The 22,728-nt window shown below is 26.8% G+C and overlaps 1 protein-coding gene across 1 annotated transcript in view; it reads left to right on the top strand.

Annotated features, from left to right (window-relative positions):
- LOC111618587 (nephrocystin-4-like) overlaps positions 1-22,728 on the top strand; it is a 64,976-nt gene that overhangs the window by 40,345 nt on the left and 1,903 nt on the right. The window contains exons 13-33 of the mRNA XM_023360145.1: positions 2,142-2,324; positions 5,995-6,078; positions 6,145-6,247; positions 6,325-6,468; positions 6,971-7,154; positions 7,244-7,309; positions 7,387-7,574; positions 8,112-8,199; positions 8,953-9,184; positions 12,846-12,929; positions 12,996-13,098; positions 13,176-13,319; positions 13,824-14,007; positions 14,097-14,162; positions 14,240-14,427; positions 16,401-16,627; positions 16,717-16,915; positions 16,996-17,076; positions 18,691-18,832; positions 18,924-19,048; positions 21,399-21,565. Of these exons, the coding sequence (XP_023215913.1) occupies positions 2,142-2,324; positions 5,995-6,078; positions 6,145-6,247; positions 6,325-6,468; positions 6,971-7,154; positions 7,244-7,309; positions 7,387-7,574; positions 8,112-8,199; positions 8,953-9,184; positions 12,846-12,929; positions 12,996-13,098; positions 13,176-13,319; positions 13,824-14,007; positions 14,097-14,162; positions 14,240-14,427; positions 16,401-16,627; positions 16,717-16,915; positions 16,996-17,076; positions 18,691-18,832; positions 18,924-19,048; positions 21,399-21,565 (2,982 nt within the window). The remainder of the gene's footprint in view (positions 1-2,141; positions 2,325-5,994; positions 6,079-6,144; positions 6,248-6,324; positions 6,469-6,970; positions 7,155-7,243; positions 7,310-7,386; positions 7,575-8,111; positions 8,200-8,952; positions 9,185-12,845; positions 12,930-12,995; positions 13,099-13,175; positions 13,320-13,823; positions 14,008-14,096; positions 14,163-14,239; positions 14,428-16,400; positions 16,628-16,716; positions 16,916-16,995; positions 17,077-18,690; positions 18,833-18,923; positions 19,049-21,398; positions 21,566-22,728) is intronic.

The following is a 22,728-nucleotide window of genomic DNA, read 5'->3' as shown; positions in this document are numbered from 1 at the left end:
ATAAAAATTTACAATAATATTTTGTATTATGTTTTATTTAAAAAACAAAAATTACCTTCTAAGTTAGAAGTTTGATCTAAGTTCATTTTTTTAATAATTTTCAATTCAACCTCTTTCTCAGCAACTGCAATTAATTATATCAACATATCTGAATTTTTTGCCAAGCATAAATTCTTTTTATTTCTCAAACATTCTTAACCTACTTACTATAGGCCATTTTTAAAACCCACACATGCTCCCCTATATATACTATCTTGGTCCAACAATCCATATAATAAATACAAGTTATCAGCATTTAAGGCACTTATTAGAAAAGCGTTTTTATATTGCACCAACATACAGGATCATCTTAAGGAGATTAGTAGAATTAAAAGAATTGCAACAAATTTATGCTACAAAAGACACTGAAGGCCTGGTCAAAAGTTACAGACAACATAAAGGCAAAAAAGATACTAAAGTAGATGCAATTAACAAATTCACATACAATAAGCATATAGGAGGAGTGATTAATGAATTGAGTACTTATAAAAATGCAAGAATGGTATATAAGAGCCAATATCTATAGCTTACTAAGGAACAATAAAGACAGCGTAAAAATGCAAGAGAAAGCTGGAGTTTATAAAATACCATTTGAAAATCAACAATTAGGAGTAGCAAAGGATTATGTTGATGTAACCAGAAGAAACTTAACATTGTATTTGTGTTCTCACATACGTATTGCTAATAAAGAGCACGACAACACCATTTTAGCAATCATGGCGCAGACGGAAGGAGCAAATGTAAAATGGGATGAGACAAAAATCATTAATGGTCCAATATCTTTTCATTGCATTAGAAATGGAAAAGATGGAAATAAAAGTAAAATGAAAAACCGTTGCCTAAATGCCAAGGATGCTAATGTGCTTCCAACAGCATGGAAGTACATGATAGAAAAAAGCATGGAGATTAAAAACCTTTAAAGCATGTAGTAGTTATACTTAGCCTTGTTTACTGTATTTATTTATGCTATTTTATTTTATTTACTATTATTTATTTTTTCATTTATTTAATATACACAATTATTGTAAATCTTTTAAATTTAAAAGTGAAACGTATTTGAAAAACATTGCATTCCATTTTGGAACAGTGATTGTAAGCCTGAAGATGGCCTATAATAAGTAGGTTGAAAATGTTTGAGAAATAAAAAGAATTTATGCTCAGCAAAAAATTTAGGTTTTGATATAATCAATTCAAAGCTTTTTTTTTTTATGATGATTACTGCAAACTTTAATAATTTCTTTTCTATTTGTGAAAATTTAATTAAGTAATTCAAAGGTAATTTTTTAATATATATCTATCTTATATGGCATTATTATGATTTTGGAGGTTGCAGAATGTATTAAATTACTTTAAAAAATGAAAATAATTATATCATTTGATTTCAAGATATTTTGTATATCTTAAAAATAATTAATTTTATCCTGGGAAACAGTTCACTTTTATCCCAGAACCTGGGACTAGCAAAAGACTGGGAAATGAGAAACCCTAGTATGTATATACATACATATTACTGCTAATCCCACAGTAATGAGTTACAGGTTCAAGTATTGCTCCAGGCTGATCTTTTCTTCCAGAATATTTTAAATTTTTTCTAATTATTAAATTATCATGAGATGGCAGCCTAACCTCCAACCTCTATCCAAATTGCTTCATATCTAGTTACTAAATTAGCCTTAATATTGCCCAGTGAATAATCTGGTAGATCATTTGACAGTATTAATTAAATTGGATTATTGCATATGGTGTTATACAGTATTAATAATTAGAATTAATAATCTTAATGTAAAAAAACAACATAAAATTTGCCTACACTTTAAGCCAAATTTTATTGTTTAATTAATTAATATTTAAGATTGTTTTTTATAAAAATTTAGTCAGCTATAAATCATCCAAAAAATTTATGTATTAATTCATACATTGTACAGAATATTTTAAATAACTGGATACAATCTTTCTTTCTTATATGCAGAAAGCTAAACTGAGCCTGAATTTATTAAAATAGATATAACTTTTAAAAATAGTAATAATTTATCTAATAAATCAACATTGTAAGATACTTCCAACATTTTAAATAATAACATTATAATTTCTCCATTTCTTAGAGCAAAGTTTGTTTCAAGAGCAACATACTCTTTGCTACAGGCTGTTGGGTTTCCTCCTATTCGGGATCAACAAGGAAAACTTCCACACATGGTAGACTCTCTAAACAGTACAGATTTTGAAAAAGAAATACAAGATCCATATATCTGCAATGATATTATTTTACAGTTTCTTGCTTATTCTTGGTTTGTATATCAATTCATAACTTAAATTTTTTGTAGAAATACTTAATTATCTTTAACCTAGTTGTGTAAAATTCTTATTTTGCATCTTTTTCTTTACTTAAAACAACTGTAATAGAATATATATAAATTATATACAAGTTTAGTAATTCTCTTGATTTTCGTAAAAATTATTATTTTATTATCTTTCATTTTAAAAGTTCTTATATCATTTTCTATCTATAAAATTTTTAATGAAAATTTTATATTGATATTATTCCAAAGGAAACTTTCACAAATTTAGAAGAAATACTAAGATAAAGTGTCATAATTTGTCCTTTTATGCCTTGTGGTCAGATAAAATAGTCTGAAGAGAGTACAGTGGAGTCTAATTTTATTTTGAGGCTCTTGTCCACATCAATATGCAAAACAGTATTAATAAAATAAAGGCCAACTTTTTTGTAGCTCTCTTCAGACTATTTTATCCAACCTTGAGGTATGAAAAACATGAATTATGAATATACTTATGTTTTTGTAGTGTTTCTTCTGAATTTTTGAAATTCTTGCTATAGTTATTAGCCTGATTTTATATTTATTTATTTTATCAGTATTCATATTATTCCATTTAAGGTGACACCTTTTTTATTTTGAATGAAAATGAACATGTCAACTTAGAGTTCCATTATGGCATGAGACATTTGTGGTGATGAACATTCAAATTAAACATGACTAGTGAAAAAGATGAGAATAAACAATATATTATTAGTTTACATATCATTAACATATATAAGTTCAGTAATTCGTGTACCAGAGGTTATAGAATATGTTGATACTCAGCAAGCTTAAAGCCTATAGCTCCATAAGAAAAAAATGTATGCAGCCTGCTGGAAGCCTACAAAGCTCCCTTATGGCCCACATTCAGAAAAGGTTGCTCATCACTGGTTTAGACCATCATTCTCCTTTATACTAATAGGATATTCTGAAATAGCTTAATTTAGTTTGGAAAAGAACTGTGACATCCTTCCATTAATGAATTAATTTTAGGGACCATAAATTTATAAAAATAATAATAAAAAAAGACCTTTGTATCTATTAAGTTCAAACCTAATTCTCTTCTGAGTTCACTCTCTTCTCCCAGCAATGCTTCCACTGTAGAAGCATTTTTCAATCTTTATCTTTGTATCTATAGACCCAAGTCTCTTCTCTGGATATGATGTTCATCATGAAATAAGGATCAGCATTGGTACATTCTAGCATGTCATGAGTAACGTGCAGCTAGTTTTCCTTCTGGTCATGATTGAGAAGCTTTGGAATGTATTTTGCCACAACTCAACACATGCCAGGATCGTCAGTCACAATTGCTTGCACTGAACTATATAAAATGCCTACTTCATTAACTATCTCTCTGAATGTTATTCTATGATCTTCCATTGCCAATCACTGCACTTGCTCAATTGTTTTTGGATTTTTGCTGGTTGGTCTACAAGAACTTTGTTGCTTTGAACTAATGTTGCTTTGAACTAACCGTCTTTGAAATGACAATACCACTGTTTAATCTGCTTAGTACCCATAGCTTCCTTATCAAAACCTTTTTATTTTCTCATTTATCTTTGCATGTCACCAAGTTTCTGACAAAATTTAATGAAAATTCTTTGTTCAAAATATTTTATTTTTACGTAATCACTAATGTAACAATAACAGTTTAAACATGCAACTATTATGGCTGTCTGACGGCAACTGCAGGGTAGGACAGTCTCACCAAAATTTACACACGTAAAGTACGGTCTAAGGTTACATGAAGACAGCTTGCAAATACTTGCAAAGAAAAAAAATAAGGTTCAGATACTTTTTGGTCAGACCTCATATGAGTGTTTATTACAGGTTTTACTGTATTACAGAAGATTTACATATAATGTAAATATTCTTGTCATTTTTGAACACTATATAGTTCATACACACAACACAAGGCAATCTTCATTGTAAATTTATTCAATTTTCTGTAATACAGTAAAACTGTATATACTGTAATACTGTAAATATTCTGTAATACAGTAAAACCTGTGAAAGCTGGAACCTGAACAAGGCAACCTTTGAGGTGAAAACTTCAAATATTTTTCAGGAAAGCAATTACATTAACCTAAGAAACATTCTCTGAAAGTGGAACATGTGAGAACAAATAGAATGAAAGAAATTGCAACCCATACCCATGGAACTATAGATGCAAAAGCTTGAAACCGTGTTCTGTATTTCCACATTGGTGCAGTGCCATTTATCAGGAAATAGATTATTTTTCATTAGAGGGAATTTCAAAGTATGCTTTAGGACTCTAAAGATGATAAAGACAATCAGCTAATAGCAGAGACTGAGTCAAAGTTTTTAGCTACATAAAGGGTTACAAGGAATTTGGAAAGAAGACCAACAATTTTTTGATAAGGTTATGGACTTAGAAATTCATTTCAATAACTTCATTAAAAACATAAAAGCAACTATGCAAATGATGCATCAAGTTCTTAGTTAACTGGAGTTGTTTTAATTTAACTTCTTGATTAAATAATATTTAACATTGCAAAGTTAGCTCATTTTTTTAATTAAACAATCTATGTGCACTTATTTGTATGTAAAATCTTTAATATGTACAGCCATCTGTAAGAAATGAAATTTGAATAAACATAAGTAAATCATAAAAAAAATTATTTTTAATTCAATTCCATAAAAGAGAAGAAAATTTTCAGCCCATTTTATACAGCAATAGAGAGCAATGGAAAAGTGTTAAGACTATATTATATAAATGGTGAAAAACCCAAGACACAGAAAAATATGATAGTCCCATTGAGTTTCTGGCCGTTGCAGGTTTTACTATATATATGTAGCTTAAATAAATTGCTATGAATGCATCTATACATTCATTATTCAGATCAAATTTTTATGATCCATTGAAACTTGTGTATTAGTCATATAATTTCATACCTCTTTTCATAATAATGTTTATGTATGACTGATTATGCATTGCATTTCTAATTTAATTAAAATATTTTGTGCATTATTGTCATTGATATAAATATACTGTATTTATTTGAAAATTCTGAAAAATATTAAATTAATAACCACTCATATTTACTAAAATTTTAAAAAATGGTGATGATTTTAATCTATTGAATGAATTATATAATGTAAAATTTATTTGTTATAAATTCATAAGTGCATAAGGTTATAAAAACTTGTTTAAAAAATTATTCCCATCAATGGTATTAAGTTTTTATATGGTTAATATCAGGGCTATGGAGTCGGAGTTGTGGAGTTTTGGTGTTTTAGCCGGAGTCGGAGTTGTCAAAAAATCTGCCGACTCTGACTCCTGTTTAGTTACCAACTTGTCATGTATATGAAATGGAGTTGGATGGTAAGGAAGAGTCAGAGTTGGAGTCGGTAGATTTTTATGCGACTCCACAGCCCTGGTTAATATAATCATTTGACTTTAATAATAGAAAAAACCAAACTGCTAATATTGGAAATTATTCTGAGTAAAACAGTTTCTTATACATATTCAATAGCTTTTCAAATTTGTATGGTTTAAAATTTTATAAATAATTTTGTTATATATCTTATTTATAAGAAAGAAACTTTATTAAAAAATATAATTTATTAAACATTTTTAAACGTTAAAAGCATAATTATTAGTTTATTTTTTATTTTTCAGCCATTTAGACAGTAAAAGGTTTTTCCCTCATGTTTTATTCTTCACTTTTCAGTTTTACCGATTTCCACCAATACAAACTGAGAGGTAAAGTTTTTATATTTTATTATTAAAAATTTAATTAGAAATTTTAAAGAACTTTATCTAATTCAGATTGCTGTTAGAAAATCAAGACAATATTAATTACAATAAACCATATATATTGTACTGTTTTCAAAGTGGTGGAAATAAAAAAACAAATATACCAGGATATCATGTAAATATTTCAGAATAAGTTTTTAACTATAATATAAAAAAAAAACGTTAATTTCTACAAAAAAATTTTTATTTTAGGTGAGATATCATATAGATCCAGCTTATTTGACTCCTGGTGAAAGAAAAGAATTTTTAAATTATATTTATTCTCACTGGTTACATATTGATGTTTGGGATGGTAATTCATTACTCTATGTTGGTACTGCATCTCTACAACTGAAGGTATGTATCAATAGTTTATGAAGTTATTTATGACTGCATTTAACTACTTCTATACTTCTGTACTTAGATAATTTCAGATTTTGCTTTTAAAAGAATCATTTCTGCCGTGTGTGTATATATATATATATGAGGTATCTGTAATTTTGTACATCTTAAAACCATAACAGGTTCTTCTTTAAAAGAAAAATAATCTGAAAAATCATTTGAATTGATTGTTAAGATTCAAAGATTTGATAAAAGTTGAAGTTCAACTTTTTATTTTAAGTAAAAGATTGAGTGTGTTTTAGATTAGTTCTTGATATGAAAAAGGACAAATGAAGATGCTGTTTGGATAGTCTGTTCATGTTTTTAATATAAATCATATTTAAATCAAGAGTATTTTTAATGTTATTATGTAATCCTTTATTGATAAACATTAATTTTGCTAAAGAGAATTTGTATTTTTTATTTAAATGTTAAAATTTAAAAATTATTTAATAATGAAAATTATGTTCATTTTTAGTGTTTATGTAGACAAGGAAGAGAAGCAGTTCAGAGTATGCTAGAATTGGATATTTGGCAAGAAAATTATGTTGATGAATGCACAAATAGAGTAAATAATGAAAAAAAATTACAAGGAAATTTATATTTAAGAATTGCTAATATAGGTTCACCTTCATCTATAACATCTTTGAAAAAAATTCATGGTAAATTTTTAAAAAGTTCTTAGAACTGTAATTAGAATTTTTTATTTTTTAATGTTAAATAAATTTAAAATTTTAATTTTGTTCTGTAGATTTATCTTCTACGAATTTACTACCTATTGTCACACCACAGCCTGTAAATAAACATGAATATAAAGGTTAAAAATTTTCACAAAATCAAATTATTTTATTATGTTATATATATATAGTATCATAATTGTAAATTCATTTTTAGCTTGTTTAGTGACTAAAGCACGTCCAATTGTAGAATTAAATCAGGAAATCAGTTCCTTTCTTGTTTCACACTTTGATGACTTGTATTTAGAAAATGTTATTGGGTTATCTGAAGAAAAAAGAAGAAAATTGGCAAGAATGGAAGCAGTCAGAAAAGCTATTGAAGAAAATGGAAATATTTGTAAAATGGTAAAAAGGTTTTTCGTATTATACAAATTAAGAAATAGATATTTGTTTTTGAAGTTGATTTAAGGTTAAATTTACAAAAAATTTAAATAGTATTGGTTAAAGACCCATCTTTAAAACATACAAATAAACTGCTTATTTTTAACTAGAAACTAGAAAAAAAATTAACATAATTTTAAATGGAAAATGTATTTTATATATAAACAAATTGCATTTTTTATTAAACTGTGTTGCAGTTTTATATTGAGATACTTGTGGGTTATTCTCCTGCATGTCATATCACATACTGTGTATCTCACTCGTCTCGCATATCCATCATTTGCTTATGAAATGATGTACAGAAGTTTGAGTGACCAATGAAATAATTAAATTTCACACACAGATATTGAAAGATATTATCTTAATTATAACATTAAAAAAATATTTTTTTATTTATAAAATCAGAATAACTACTGTTTAAGAAACCAAACATATACCATACAATAATGTGCATATTAGCGCACATTACATCGTCTTTGATTTAAGAATTTGTGTTGTCAGGACATTTTATGGAGAATGGATTATTCATTCAATATTCAGAATTTGCCTAAGCCTGAAATTGATCTTGTTCATATTTTTCAGGAATATGGTATTACTTTCTGAAAGCTTTTGCAAAAATGGTATTAAAATGAAGTTATATTTAGTGTAAAAAATCTAAAATGTAGGTGTGATGTTGGTATACAGACAAATATATGGAAAATGCATAGATTCAACATGGCATCAAAGTACAAAAAAGGCATAAAATTCAACATAGAACATCATGAAAACATCTAAATTGATATAGTGCTGAATTCAGAGATCATTTCAAATAGAAAATAAGTTTCATAAACTACTGAAAACTATTAGATAAAATGTGACCAGCTGATTAAACCAATACTTAGAGAATTGATACAATTGAATTTATTACATTTTAATATCATACAAGTATTAAGAATTGAAAGAATCTATATATATTTTATAACAAAATGTCTATATTATTTTTATTTTTTAATAAAGTATTTGATTATTTGAGTATAAAACAAAGTAACTTGTGAAAGTGGCAAATTTAAATTTCTATTTTTGGATGGCGCACTGTTTTGACTGTTTCAAAAGTAGTGCAACATGCAGCACAATGAAGACAGATTGGAGGATAACCCAACAGAATCTTTTTATTTAAAGTATCCTTATAAAACACTTAAAAAATATTTCATTGTTATTTAATGGGAATAATTTTTAACATTGAGTAATAAAATAAGTCTATAATTATATTCATNTGCAGAAAGCTAAACTGAGCCTGAATTTATTAAAATAGATATAACTTTTAAAAATAGTAATAATTTATCTAATAAATCAACATTGTAAGATACTTCCAACATTTTAAATAATAACATTATAATTTCTCCATTTCTTAGAGCAAAGTTTGTTTCAAGAGCAACATACTCTTTGCTACAGGCTGTTGGGTTTCCTCCTATTCGGGATCAACAAAGAAAACTTCCACACATGGTAGACTCTCTAAACAGTACAGATTTTGAAAAAGAAATACAAGATCCATATATCTGCAATGATATTATTTTACAGTTTCTTGCTTATTCTTGGTTTGTATATCAATTCATAACTTAAATTTTTTGTAGAAATACTTAATTATCTTTAACCTAGTTGTGTAAAATTCTTATTTTGCATCTTTTTCTTTACTTAAAACAACTGTAATAGAATATATATAAATTATATACAAGTTTAGTAATTCTCTTGATTTTCGTAAAAATTATTATTTTATTATCTTTCATTTTAAAAGTTCTTATATCATTTTCTATCTATAAAATTTTTAATGAAAATTTTATATTGATATTATTCCAAAGGAAACTTTCACAAATTTAGAAGAAATACTAAGATAAAGTGTCATAATTTGTCCTTTTATGCCTTGTGGTCAGATAAAATAGTCTGAAGAGAGTACAGTGGAGTCTAATTTTATTTTGAGGCTCTTGTCCACATCAATATGCAAAACAGTATTAATAAAATAAAGGCCAACTTTTTTGTAGCTCTCTTCAGACTATTTTATCCAACCTTGAGGTATGAAAAACATGAATTATGAATATACTTATGTTTTTGTAGTGTTTCTTCTGAATTTTTGAAATTCTTGCTATAGTTATTAGCCTGATTTTATATTTATTTATTTTATCAGTATTCATATTATTCCATTTAAGGTGACACCTTTTTTATTTTGAATGAAAATGAACATGTCAACTTAGAGTTCCATTATGGCATGAGACATTTGTGGTGATGAACATTCAAATTAAACATGACTAGTGAAAAAGATGAGAATAAACAATATATTATTAGTTTACATATCATTAACATATATAAGTTCAGTAATTCGTGTACCAGAGGTTATAGAATATGTTGATACTCAGCAAGCTTAAAGCCTATAGCTCCATAAGAAAAAAATGTATGCAGCCTGCTGGAAGCCTACAAAGCTCCCTTATGGCCCACATTCAGAAAAGGTTGCTCATCACTGGTTTAGACCATCATTCTCCTTTATACTAATAGGATATTCTGAAATAGCTTAATTTAGTTTGGAAAAGAACTGTGACATCCTTCCATTAATGAATTAATTTTAGGGACCATAAATTTATAAAAATAATAATAAAAAAAGACCTTTGTATCTATTAAGTTCAAACCTAATTCTCTTCTGAGTTCACTCTCTTCTCCCAGCAATGCTTCCACTGTAGAAGCATTTTTCAATCTTTATCTTTGTATCTATAGACCCAAGTCTCTTCTCTGGATATGATGTTCATCATGAAATAAGGATCAGCATTGGTACATTCTAGCATGTCATGAGTAACGTGCAGCTAGTTTTCCTTCTGGTCATGATTGAGAAGCTTTGGAATGTATTTTGCCACAACTCAACACATGCCAGGATCGTCAGTCACAATTGCTTGCACTGAACTATATAAAATGCCTACTTCATTAACTATCTCTCTGAATGTTATTCTATGATCTTCCATTGCCAATCACTGCACTTGCTCAATTGTTTTTGGATTTTTGCTGGTTGGTCTACAAGAACTTTGTTGCTTTGAACTAATGTTCGGCCGTCTTTGAAATGACAATACCACTGTTTAATCTGCTTAGTACCCATAGCTTCCTTATCAAAACCTTTTTATTTTCTCATTTATCTTTGCATGTCACCAAGTTTCTGACAAAATTTAATGAAAATTCTTTGTTCAAAATATTTTATTTTTACGTAATCACTAATGTAACAATAACAGTTTAAACATGCAACTATTATGGCTGTCTGACGGCAACTGCAGGGTAGGACAGTCTCACCAAAATTTACACACGTAAAGTACGGTCTAAGGTTACATGAAGACAGCTTGCAAATACTTGCAAAGAAAAAAAATAAGGTTCAGATACTTTTTGGTCAGACCTCATATGAGTGTTTATTACAGGTTTTACTGTATTACAGAAGATTTACATATAATGTAAATATTCTTGTCATTTTTGAACACTATATAGTTCATACACACAACACAAGGCAATCTTCATTGTAAATTTATTCAATTTTCTGTAATACAGTAAAACTGTATATACTGTAATACTGTAAATATTCTGTAATACAGTAAAACCTGTGAAAGCTGGAACCTGAACAAGGCAACCTTTGAGGTGAAAACTTCAAATATTTTTCAGGAAAGCAATTACATTAACCTAAGAAACATTCTCTGAAAGTGGAACATGTGAGAACAAATAGAATGAAAGAAATTGCAACCCATACCCATGGAACTATAGATGCAAAAGCTTGAAACCGTGTTCTGTATTTCCACATTGGTGCAGTGCCATTTATCAGGAAATAGATTATTTTTCATTAGAGGGAATTTCAAAGTATGCTTTAGGACTCTAAAGATGATAAAGACAATCAGCTAATAGCAGAGACTGAGTCAAAGTTTTTAGCTACATAAAGGGTTACAAGGAATTTGGAAAGAAGACCAACAATTTTTTGATAAGGTTATGGACTTAGAAATTCATTTCAATAACTTCATTAAAAACATAAAAGCAACTATGCAAATGATGCATCAAGTTCTTAGTTAACTGGAGTTGTTTTAATTTAACTTCTTGATTAAATAATATTTAACATTGCAAAGTTAGCTCATTTTTTTAATTAAACAATCTATGTGCACTTATTTGTATGTAAAATCTTTAATATGTACAGCCATCTGTAAGAAATGAAATTTGAATAAACATAAGTAAATCATAAAAAAAATTATTTTTAATTCAATTCCATAAAAGAGAAGAAAATTTTCAGCCCATTTTATACAGCAATAGAGAGCAATGGAAAAGTGTTAAGACTATATTATATAAATGGTGAAAAACCCAAGACACAGAAAAATATGATAGTCCCATTGAGTTTCTGGCCGTTGCAGGTTTTACTATATATATGTAGCTTAAATAAATTGCTATGAATGCATCTATACATTCATTATTCAGATCAAATTTTTATGATCCATTGAAACTTGTGTATTAGTCATATAATTTCATACCTCTTTTCATAATAATGTTTATGTATGACTGATTATGCATTGCATTTCTAATTTAATTAAAATATTTTGTGCATTATTGTCATTGATATAAATATACTGTATTTATTTGAAAATTCTGAAAAATATTAAATTAATAACCACTCATATTTACTAAAATTTTAAAAAATGGTGATGATTTTAATCTATTGAATGAATTATATAATGTAAAATTTATTTGTTATAAATTCATAAGTGCATAAGGTTATAAAAACTTGTTTAAAAAATTATTCCCATCAATGGTATTAAGTTTTTATATGGTTAATATCAGGGCTATGGAGTCGGAGTTGTGGAGTTTTGGTGTTTTAGCCGGAGTCGGAGTTGTCAAAAAATCTGCCGACTCTGACTCCTGTTTAGTTACCAACTTGTCATGTATATGAAATGGAGTTGGATGGTAAGGAAGAGTCAGAGTTGGAGTCGGTAGATTTTTATGCGACTCCACAGCCCTGGTTAATATAATCATTTGACTTTAATAATAGAAAAAACCAAACTGCTAATATTGGAAATTATTCTGAGTAAAACAGTTTCTTATACATATTCAATAGCTTTTCAAATTTGTATGGTTTAAAATTTTATAAATAATTTTGTTATATATCTTATTTATAAGAAAGAAACTTTATTAAAAAATATAATTTATTAAACATTTTTAAACGTTAAAAGCATAATTATTAGTTTATTTTTTATTTTTCAGCCATTTAGACAGTAAAAGGTTTTTCCCTCATGTTTTATTCTTCACTTTTCAGTTTTACCGATTTCCACCAATACAAACTGAGAGGTAAAGTTTTTATATTTTATTATTAAAAATTTAATTAGAAATTTTAAAGAACTTTATCTAATTCAGATTGCTGTTAGAAAATCAAGACAATATTAATTACAATAAACCATATATATTGTACTGTTTTCAAAGTGGTGAAAATAAAAAAACAAATATACCAGGATATCATGTAAATATTTCAGAATAAGTTTTTAACTATAATATAAAAAAAAAACGTTAATTTCTACAAAAATATTTTTATTTTAGGTGAGATATCATATAGATCCAGCTTATTTGACTCCTGGTGAAAGAAAAGAATTTTTAAATTATATTTATTCTCACTGGTTACATATTGATGTTTGGGATGGTAATTCATTACTCTATGTTGGTACTGCATCTCTACAACTGAAGGTATGTATCAATAGTTTATGAAGTTATTTATGACTGCATTTAACTACTTCTATACTTCTGTACTTAGATAATTTCAGATTTTGCTTTTAAAAGAATCATTTCTGCCGTGTGTGTATATATATATATATATGAGGTATCTGTAATTTTGTACATCTTAAAACCATAACAGGTTCTTCTTTAAAAGAAAAATAATCTGAAAAATCATTTGAATTGATTGTTAAGATTCAAAGATTTGATAAAAGTTGAAGTTCAACTTTTTATTTTAAGTAAAAGATTGAGTGTGTTTTAGATTAGTTCTTGATATGAAAAAGGACAAATGAAGATGCTGTTTGGATAGTCTGTTCATGTTTTTAATATAAATCATATTTAAATCAAGAGTATTTTTAATGTTATTATGTAATCCTTTATTGATAAACATTAATTTTGCTAAAGAGAATTTGTATTTTTTATTTAAATGTTAAAATTTAAAAATTATTTAATAATGAAAATTATGTTCATTTTTAGTGTTTATGTAGACAAGGAAGAGAAGCAGTTCAGAGTATGCTAGAATTGGATATTTGGCAAGAAAATTATGTTGATGAATGCACAAATAGAGTAAATAATGAAAAAAAATTACAAGGAAATTTATATTTAAGAATTGCTAATATAGGTTCACCTTCATCTATAACATCTTTGAAAAAAATTCATGGTAAATTTTTAAAAAGTTCTTAGAACTGTAATTAGAATTTTTTATTTTTTAATGTTAAATAAATTTAAAATTTTAATTTTGTTCTGTAGATTTATCTTCTACGAATTTACTACCTATTGTCACACCACAGCCTGTAAATAAACATGAATATAAAGGTTAAAAATTTTCACAAAATCAAATTATTTTATTATGTTATATATATATAGTATCATAATTGTAAATTCATTTTTAGCTTGTTTAGTGACTAAAGCACGTCCAATTGTAGAATTAAATCAGGAAATCAGTTCCTTTCTTGTTTCACACTTTGATGACTTGTATTTAGAAAATGTTATTGGGTTATCTGAAGAAAAAAGAAGAAAATTGGCAAGAATGGAAGCAGTCAGAAAAGCTATTGAAGAAAATGGAAATATTTGTAAAATGGTAAAAAGGTTTTTCGTATTATACAAATTAAGAAATAGATATTTGTTTTTGAAGTTGATTTAAGGTTAAATTTACAAAAAATTTAAATAGTATTGGTTAAAGACCCATCTTTAAAACATACAAATAAACTGCTTATTTTTAACTAGAAACTAGAAAAAAAATTAACATAATTTTAAATGGAAAATGTATTTTATATATAAACAAATTGCATTTTTTATTAAACTGTGTTGCAGTTTTATATTGAGATACTTGTGGGTTATTCTCCTGCATGTCATATCACATACTGTGTATCTCACTCGTCTCGCATATCCATCATTTGCTTATGAAATGATGTACAGAAGTTTGAGTGACCAATGAAATAATTAAATTTCACACACAGATATTGAAAGATATTATCTTAATTATAACATTAAAAAAATATTTTTTTATTTATAAAATCAGAATAACTACTGTTTAAGAAACCAAACATATACCATACAATAATGTGCATATTAGCGCACATTACATCGTCTTTGATTTAAGAATTTGTGTTGTCAGGACATTTTATGGAGAATGGATTATTCATTCAATATTCAGAATTTGCCTAAGCCTGAAATTGATCTTGTTCATATTTTTCAGGAATATGGTATTACTTTCTGAAAGCTTTTGCAAAAATGGTATTAAAATGAAGTTATATTTAGTGTAAAAAATCTAAAATGTAGGTGTGATGTTGGTATACAGACAAATATATGGAAAATGCATAGATTCAACATGGCATCAAAGTACAAAAAAGGCATAAAATTCAACATAGAACATCATGAAAACATCTAAATTGATATAGTGCTGAATTCAGAGATCATTTCAAATAGAAAATAAGTTTCATAAACTACTGAAAACTATTAGATAAAATGTGACCAGCTGATTAAACCAATACTTAGAGAATTGATACAATTGAATTTATTACATTTTAATATCATACAAGTATTAAGAATTGAAAGAATCTATATATATTTTATAACAAAATGTCTATATTATTTTTATTTTTTAATAAAGTATTTGATTATTTGAGTATAAAACAAAGTAACTTGTGAAAGTGGCAAATTTAAATTTCTATTTTTGGATGGCGCACTGTTTTGACTGTTTCAAAAGTAGTGCAACATGCAGCACAATGAAGACAGATTGGAGGATAACCCAACAGAATCTTTTTATTTAAAGTATCCTTATAAAACACTTAAAAAATATTTCATTGTTATTTAATGGGAATAATTTTTAACATTGAGTAATAAAATAAGTCTATAATTATATTCATTTTTTAAGGCTTTCAAGACAAAAAAATTTTAACCATTTTAATTTGAACTGTTACTAATGTCATGGTTTTAATTATTCCACTTTTCACAATTTAACTCTTACTTATTAAAATACCTATTTTTCTATTGTTTTTTGACATTGCTTTTTCTGCTAAGTCCTCTTAATATTTTTTTATTTTTGTAATTACTCATCAGTTTTTTAATCTGCTAACTACTAAGAATGTGATTCTTTCTGTAGCTGCTTATATCACAATGCTTTTGCTATCCATGTAATTTTTTACTTCTTTGGTTAAATACAATTTCAAGAGCCAAAATCCAGAAAAAACTGTAGCAAATCACAACTGTAATCCACATGATCACTCATGTAATGAAATATAATGTGTTTACTCAGCATTAATAGAATTACTTTAATAAAAGAATATTAATACATATTGCCAAGTTTCAAGCTTAGTATTAAAACAAAATATGTAATAAAAGTAAAATTTTCCAATATTTAAGTTGTTGCTACATTTAAATGAATCATAGTTGTTATATTTTTTTGTTTTAAAATGTTATTTATCATAGTAAGGATCAAACAGTTATGTCTTAAATGAAATTGGATAAACAGACTTAAAAATTTTTCAAACTTTTTCAGCTAACTAAATTTAATAAACTTTAATCTTTATTTTAATTATCATTTTCTTGCAGAATAAACAAAAGATATTTACAGATAGAGTCAAGGATTTTCATACAATAGATGCATATAGAGAAAATCACAAACATGAAAATATATTGTCAATATTACAGAAATCAATTACTGTTGAAACAACTATACATCCAATGCTTGGTTCAACATACTTTTTTGAATTTGAACTAACTAATCCTTATCCTCGAGAACATAGGATATTCATTGAATGCCAACATCCCAGTCTAAAGTAATTTGAAATATTTGATTAAGTAGTTGTAATTCTAAATATTGTAATAAAACTGTTGACTACATACAACAATTATTTCATCCATCTAGTGTTGTTTTCTGTACAGACGAATGGAAACATTTTCGACAGTTATGGAAAATTGAGGAATTTGTTGAAGAGAATTTCTTTAGTCAGTCAAATTTTCAAAAGGGAACTATGCCTCAATTATTTGTACGTCCTTATGAAAAAGTTAGAATTCCCTTTAAGTATCTTTCATTAAATAACATTGCTAAATGTGAGAGTTGGAAGGTAAATATCCATGTATTATTTAAATATTAATTATAAGTATTAAATTTTTAATAATTAATTTGTTTAAACAATTTTTTTAGGCTACATCTGGTCATATCTTCACAGCAGAAATGTTGACAAAGTATCCATTGTCTGATTATTTCAAGCCTTTCACAATAAAGGTTTTTCATCTAATAAATTTATTAATAACTAAATTAAATTTGATTAAATTTCAATAATACAGTTTGCTTGAAAAAATGTTTACACAAAAGTGAGTGTATGGATCCTGTAAACTATCAAATCAAATATATATTAACAATAATGGCAAACAAATGGAAATTCTTTGACTGTTAGCAAATGTTTCTTAACAATTTCAATCATGCTACAGTGTATTATCATTGTTTCCATTAAAAACAATTTCGCACGTGTTAAAATTCTTTTGAGGCACTGCTATAAAATTTTTCCTAGCATTGGACTTATCCTAAGAATTATATAAGTCAACATGATTTTAGGAAAAGTGTAATGCAAGGTAAGAATTTTTTTTTATTTAAAAAAGAGAATGTGGGAAATGAATGTGCCTTCTGTACATGTGCAGCTTGCCAAAATTTGCTCAGTTTATAAATTATAATGACAGAAGTTGGATAAGAATATAAATAAGTATTATTTTGTATGTTACGAATTATTCTTTTATTATTTATCTATGAATAACACCTTGTATATTTTTAAATTTAAATATATTTGATGTTTGTGTCTAAGAATGAAAAGTGATACTGTTGACTAAAATTCTTTCATATTAAATTACCATTCTAGGAATATGAGATATTAGGTAATATTTATGTAAAAATTATATAATGATTCTTCTTTATATATTTCCATTTCCTTTGTTAAAATTTACCTTTATTAAATTTTTAAAGACTAGTATAAATGCATCATAAAGCAAGTACACATATATATTTTAGCCATTAACTTTAAGTTGAATTTATAAAAACTACTGATGATTCTGTCTTACTGCACAAGAAATACAATAGGCTCTCAATTTAATGGACTGATTGGTGGAAGGTATGTCCATTATTGCCAAAAATTCATTTAAATTGAATGTTTTTTTTAAAATATATTAATAATGAACGTACAATGAACAAGATTTATAAAAATCCTATTATGTACATTGGCAAGTAGCGTATGCTAAAAGATGAGTCAGTCAAAAACAAAAGATTCAATAATCTATTGTATCAGTAAAATAGTTTATAGATAATTTGCATTTTATATGCTTATATATCTATATTATCTTAAAATTACATATCAAAACTGGTATGTAATTTTTTAATGAACATATTTAAAATTATTCCAGTCTTTCTTGTGAAAAAATTTTAAAAAATGTTCTAAAATATCCATGAAAGATTCAAAACATCCAAACTGGAAATCAACTCTGAAGATAGCAAATTCTGAAAGTATTTAGTTGAAAAGAAAAAAAAATGTAATAGGTAGAACTGTATTAAGCAGTTTTGGCATGTTTTTTATTGTGACGGACTAAAATAATTCATATTCAAAATTATTTTGCATTTCTGATGTATGGTATTTCTGCACGCCATTAATCATCAGTTAGACATCTATATTCAATTATTCTGATTACTCTGTATAAATATAGCATGTGAGAAAATGAAGGAATATTATAGTTGTTTGTTTAATTTCTTATTAGTATAAAATTAAATATATCTATCCATTATTAAGAAGAATAGTAGTAAAATATAAAGAATATTAAACTTGATTTTAAAATCAACTTTTCTTTATTATGATAGGTTAATTTCAAAACTGAAGATGCTAAACTTATTTATATTTTAAACATAAATATTCAGCCAGTACCGCCAAACATACAACAAAGCTTTTATTTTCTAGTTTCTGAAAATGCATTTTTAAATCGACGAATAAGAATATCAAAGAGTAATATTTTTACACATGTATTTTTTTTATTAGAAAATGTTTTTAATTTATAGTTTGATAAACATTTTTTTTTTAATTTTCATTTTTACAGGAATTATAACCTTAATTAACAGAAAACATTTTTCTCAAATAAATATTCTGTGTTCTGACAATAATGTTATTTGTGGCGTTCAACGGTCTGAGAATATTAAGGATCAGATTGATATATATTTTAAGGTAATAGTAAATTTATCAATTATAATGATAGACAAAATCTTAATTTATAATTTCAGTCTTATTTTATATAAAATTTTAATAAATAAAATATTTTTGAAATAAGTAAGGTTGGTTGTGGCTCACTATAAACATTTTATAAATAATTAAATATAGATTTTCTACATGATGTTACTCTTTCTAATTATGCTTGTTCCATGACTGTTACAGACAGTGTAGTAGATATTTAATCTGTGTGATTATGTAGTGATAAGTTTGTCTGCAGTATGTTCAGAAGGGGACAAGAGGTTAGGTAACACATCTGCATCTTCCACATATGAAAATTGAGTCTTGCTTTGCTCTGGATCAATCTTTCTCCTGTTCGTCTAAATAATTTAATTGAATTTGTAATTATTATGACTATAAGATAGCAGACTAACCTTTTTGGGCTAAATTCGTAGCGTAATCAATCTTTTTATGATCTGATAATCACCCAGTTAGTTACTTCTTAACTGAGGAATCTTGATATATGTTAGCTGTATGCTATTTATACTAATTCAATTCTTTTATGACTAATTGCAATATTTGTTATAAGATAATTGTCAATGACAGTCTCTTGAATCTAGATATAAAAATGTTTCATTGAGTACACCTTAATAGTATAAAACATTTTGTATCATTGAGTCACAAAAAGTATACAGTAGTTGTTTATTCCTTGTTGTGCTATATTTTTCATAATAAATTAAATATTAAATATATATTTTTAAGAAATACATAAATAATTGAAAGAAATGAATAACTGATGAATGATGTAGCAAAGATTTTTTTAACAAATAATATAATTCAATAAATGTTTTGATAGACTAGAATATGGAGCCAAATATAGCAAAAGATTTTTTATTCAATGATTAAACCGAGTATAAGAGTTTGTCCATGAAATATATATTTGATCCAATTTTATAGAATATCAGTCAAAATTAATCTTTTACAATCTTTATCTACATATTAAAGAGTGCATGCAAACTGTACATATTCTAACATATAGTTTGTATACACACTTTTTAATGAAACTTCTGTGTTATCCCACTAAAAATTAGTTTTAGGGTCTTTTTGAATGGTTTAGTTGCTCCAATTTGAGCTCTGTCTTCAATGTTAATTATGAATAAAACAAACAGAAATTTCAGGAAACAAATTTGTGTCTATTGCAGCAAGTCAATGAAACTGTTCATATTGTTCTGCATTCTTTATACTGTTATGGATGTAATAGTTGGAAAAAAGTAAAAACTCTAAATTTATAAAGATATATATCATTTTTTTATTTTGGGAATATATCCTTAGTTAATCTATGTAAAAACAATTTGCTGTATATGATTTCACTTTATGTAATTCAAGGAATATCAGTATTAAAAAGTGCAATTTATATACAGAACTGATACTCTGCAGAATATCTATAGCAGAAATTTTCAAGATATCCAAAGAGTATCAGTTATGTATATAAATTTTGTTTTTTTTTTAGTATTTCTTGCATTATTATAGAGTGAAATCACATGTGGGGCCGAGGGGGAGAGAAATTTATAAACATAATTAACGATAATATGTGATATATATCGTTGTTGTCTCCATTACCGTCTGGACTGCCGAGCGGTAACAATCAATGGCATGTGGAAACAGTTGAGTCAGAGATAGATGCCTCGTTTACAAACAACACAACCGTTTTATTAAACATGAAAGAAGCTTACAAGATTTCCGCGATCTTGGAAGTTCTACGGCAGCTGCGGCCTCTGGGTCTTCCTCTCCTTTCCAAGCTAGTCCCATTTTGGAGTGTCCCTTGTTCGCAAATGAACAATTCCATCGACGTCTCGACGATTCCTAGACGATGCAGTCGATTTTCGTTGATGGAAAGATGTCGATCCGAGGTCGGGAGATGGTGACGAAGATGGGTGTGAGACACACAACAATAGATCCGTCACTTGGAACTTTCGGGAGAAGAAGCCATTGCGTCCTTGAATGTCCGGAGTTTTATCCATTTTCCTCCAATTCTCCTTTCTGATTGGTCTCTCCTCATCACCTGATGACAATTTGAAACCTTTTGGGGGTGTGGGAGAGGTCAAAATCGAAGTTTAATTCGATCTGCAACCAGAAATGGTCGACAGACTTACATTCTTCTGTTGTTTAAATGTTAGCATCGCATTTTCATTAAAAAAAAATCTATTTCTTAACTACTATAGTTTTTCTATAAAAAAATTATTTTAACACTAATTTTAATGAGGGTTCGGACCTGTCCAGAGTCTCACACATACAGCAAATTGTTTTCACAAAGATAATTTTTAAATTAAAATATTTGACAAAATTTTTACATTAAATATTTGTACAGGCAGCTTGTGGTGAAGCAGGAATCGAAAGAAGATTCTATCTCTTTTTGTATGACAATCCTTTTATGAGTAAACCCATCCATACTTGGCTTATTGAAACTCTTACAGTGCAAAGAATAGATATATCTTGTCCTATGGGACAGTGTGTTCAATCTTCAGTAGTTCTCAAGTAAGTTTTTTTTAATCTGTCAATAGTATTAATGCTAAAGTGACCAGACAATTTATTTTGCAATTATAAACATAACGTATAATAGTCCCAATTGTCCAACATAATACAGACCAAAATATATTAGATAATACAGAATGTTTAGTAAATTAATGCATCCAAATCTAGTTTCCTTAATAAAGTGTGCAATATTCTCTACTTTTAGATTAAAACTTGTGTGGAATTTGAAATGGGCTCTACATCATATAGTCAGTGAACCACACTGTGCAATGTTCTGTCATCTTTGTTAACAGATTTCTTTCATAATTCAGCTTGGATATTGTGGAAATTTGGTTAAGTCGGTCTTTATACTGTGTTTAAAAAAAATTTATTTTTAGAACTGTTCAAATGTCTTGTTTCTAACACCATTTTAAATCAGAGCACAACAGGTATTGAACAGATTTAAAATTCTACATATAAAAAATAATAAGATTAAAATACAGAATAATGTTTTGGTAAATATTTAACAATTTAATAATAATCATTCAAATTTTACTTAATTTGAAAACTAACATACAAATTTTAAAAATATGCACTTATGTTATCTTATATGGGTGTCCAGAAAGTTTGTGCTTTTTAAATTGCAATAACATTATTCTAGTTTTAATCTTAAATAGAACAAAACTCTTTTTTGAGTATACTAAACACATCTGAAGATGTGTTTAAATGAAATTAATGCTGTAATTAAGAGTGAAGTTTTAAAACAAACTGTATTTTTAATATCTTTTTTCAATTGGATTTTCTTTACAAAGTATATGGCTTGTACAGTACATATTGAACTATTGGAATTAAATTAGATATTTATTATTCATTCTTTTGGTCCATAAAACTTGAGAATTATTATCCCTAAGCATTAAACAGATTATTGATGCAGTTTTAGTGTGCAAAGAACTTTGTGTATACCACCATATCAAGAGTGATAGATCAGAAGGGAATGCAAACCAAAATGTAAATTCTTCTGGAGAAAGAAGAAACAATTAAGAAATTTTGAAAATGCTGTTTTATTTTACAATGTTTTTTCTGTGCAAAAGTTTAACAACCTTAATCAGATGCAATTTGTTTTGATAGGAGCCAAATAATAAATTTGACAAATACACCTTTCTGGCCTATTATCCCTTATATTTGAT

Source organism: Centruroides sculpturatus, unplaced genomic scaffold, assembly GCF_000671375.1.
Source record: "Centruroides sculpturatus isolate CEXI.00-Female unplaced genomic scaffold, Cexi_2.0 scaffold67, whole genome shotgun sequence".
In the NCBI taxonomy this organism is placed as follows: Eukaryota; Metazoa; Arthropoda; class Arachnida; order Scorpiones; family Buthidae; genus Centruroides; species Centruroides sculpturatus.
Note: the sequence above shows the minus strand (reverse complement) of the source record. Positions and strands in the feature narration are given on the sequence as shown.